Source organism: Oncorhynchus keta, unplaced genomic scaffold, assembly GCF_023373465.1.
Source record: "Oncorhynchus keta strain PuntledgeMale-10-30-2019 unplaced genomic scaffold, Oket_V2 Un_contig_3546_pilon_pilon, whole genome shotgun sequence".
Lineage (NCBI taxonomy): Eukaryota > Metazoa > Chordata > Actinopteri > Salmoniformes > Salmonidae > Oncorhynchus > Oncorhynchus keta.
Window position 1 is genome coordinate 1 of NW_026287307.1, and position 2,455 is coordinate 2,455.

General features: G+C 38.2%; 1 protein-coding gene across 1 annotated transcript; it reads left to right on the plus strand.

The window, feature by feature from the left end:
* Nucleotides 1-449: 449 nt before the first annotated feature.
* Nucleotides 450-1,778, plus strand: LOC127924032 (trace amine-associated receptor 6-like). The gene has a single exon (XM_052508369.1). It carries the CDS (start codon nucleotides 509-511, stop codon nucleotides 1,469-1,471), a length of 963 nt encoding a protein of 320 aa, XP_052364329.1. The 5' UTR covers nucleotides 450-508; the 3' UTR covers nucleotides 1,472-1,778.
* The last annotated feature ends 677 nt before the right edge of the window (nucleotides 1,779-2,455 follow it).

The following is a 2,455-nucleotide window of genomic DNA, read 5'->3' on the forward strand; positions in this document are numbered from 1 at the left end:
CTGTACCGTTATCCCCTGTATATAGCCTCCACATTGACTCAGTACCTGTACTCCCTGTGTATAGCCTCCACAATGACTCTGTGCCTCGATATTGTTATTTTACTGCTCTAATTATTTGTTACTGTTATTTTTTTACTTAAAATGTATTTAATAAATGTATATTTTCTCTCATCTCTAACTATCAGTCAGGCTGAATGACAGGCCAGCTGGGCACAGCAACATCCAATCCCGTATCACATTACATCATGCTTTCATGAATTATTTGTTTATCCAACCGTTTGTTCATGTGTTCGTGTGTGTGTGTGTGTGTGTGTGTGTGTGTGTGTGTGTGTGTGTGTGTGTGTGTGTGTGTGTGTGTGTGTAGAGACGCTGGTGAGGGGAGTTTCTGTCAGTAGCTCAGGGATAAATAGAGAGGCAGAGTTCAGAGTTTGTCAGAAGGCGGACCTGACAGGGTCTCACACAGGACCAAGCAGGAGCAGGACCTCAGTATTTTTACTTTTTATTACAAATGGAGAAACATGAAGATGTTCAATACTGTTTTCAAGACGGAAACTCTTCTTGCAGAAAGGCTTTGCTATCGACATCTATCCACATAACACTGTACATCTTCTTCTCATTGATTTCAGCAGTTACAGTATTTTTGAACCTACTGGTGATCATCTCCATCTCTCACTTCAAGCAGCTCCACACTCCAACCAACCTGCTCATTCTCTCTCTGGCTGCGTCAGATCTCCTGGTTGGACTGATTGTGATACCAGTAACGACTGTAGCAATATTGGAACCGTGCTGGGGTTTTGGGGAATATTTCTGTGCGTTTCAATTCTTCATTACTTATTTATGTACTTCTTTATCTCTGGGTAATTTGGTCTTGATATCTATTGACCGCTATGTTGCTGTGTGTGATCCCTTATTGTACCACTCTAAAATAACAATAACAGGAACTATCTGTTGTATATCCATTACCTGGTCTTGTTGTATCATATACGATGCTGTTATTATACAAAACTTTGTAAATGTGCAGACACCCAGTAGGTGTTTAACAGAATGTGTTGTTGTTGAAGGAATAACATGGGTTAATATAATTTCCATTGTTTTTATAATGGTTGTCCCGTGCTCTATTATTATAACACTTTATATGAACATCTTTGTGGTGGCCACATCACAGGCCAGAAAGGTATTTTCAAAAGAGACCAACAGTGAGTCTGGTGTTAAAACTGTACAGGCAAATAAGTCTGAGAGAAAAGCAGCAAAAACTCTATCTATTGTTGTTTTCACATATCTCCTTTCTTGGATTCCATCTCTATTTATTTACTTAGTTTTTGCTGTTACAGGTGATCATTTAATATCATATTTCACTAGTTACCTGGCACTTTTTAATTCCTTAATTAATCCAATAATTTATGCTTTTTTTTATCCATGGTTCAAAGTGACAGCTAAACTTATTTTAACTTTGAAGATAACACGTTTATAGTTCCTATAATATGATTCCCTAGTTCGGCAAACATGGGTTTGATATAGTTTTGTTCTACAATTGTCGTAATTATTTCATGTTACAATACACTGACATAACATCTCAGTGTTGTCGTCATAGATACAAGTGGTGTTGATACAGAATGATTGTCTGGACTGGAATGGAATGACTTGGAAAAGTTATAAGAATGTATAAGCTTGATTTATAAAAAGACATTGTAGTCATTGTGGATTGTGTACTCCAAATACATAAGGCTGTGGTTGTTCCATGTTAATGATAAATAGTACGTAAGTGTTCTTATACAACATTCTGAGGACGTCATGAGTCTTTCTATTTGTTGTTTAACACCTCCCTCTAGTGGCTCAATTGGGACACAACGTCTTCATCAAGTGCAGTAAAGTTCAAATGAACAAGGAATTTAGTTTGCTCACCATTTAATATTAAGGCCACATTTGCAAAATGTTATTCAGCTAGGTATTCTGACATGTATAAATAACTACTACAGTATATACATTAGTGATTCAACACAACAGAGGAGACCACAGCAGACACTTCAACCTCAACATACTGGGTATTGTCACAGGCCGGCTCATAGCCTGTGGCAAACATGAGGGGACACGAACAGGTATAGGCCAATCAAAAAGGTTCTTTATTGTAAACAAAACTATTACATTTAAACAAAGAAAAGGAATGAGGTGTGAAAGTATCATAATGTAAGGTGTATGTAAAGTGCAGGGATGGGTGAATCTGTGTGTGCGAATGACTGAGTGAAAACTAAGCAAAACTACAACGTAACAAACAAAACAGGATCACACCTGGAGGAGCAGAGAGAGAGAGAGAGAGAGAGAGTGATTAGTAAAGCAGTTTAAATACCCTGAGCCCAGGTGACTTGTCACAGTGCTGACTTCGCCTGTAGCAAAAGCCTCTATCCCGTCCTCTGGCTGGGCAGAGTACTTTAGGATTTTAGTCACTTCGGTGTAACAA

What these genes read in the sequence shown, in the direction of transcription:
- LOC127924032 (XM_052508369.1), top strand. Translation starts at nt 509, where the DNA reads ATGGAGAAACATGAAGATGTTCAATACTGTTTTCAAGACGGAAACTCT.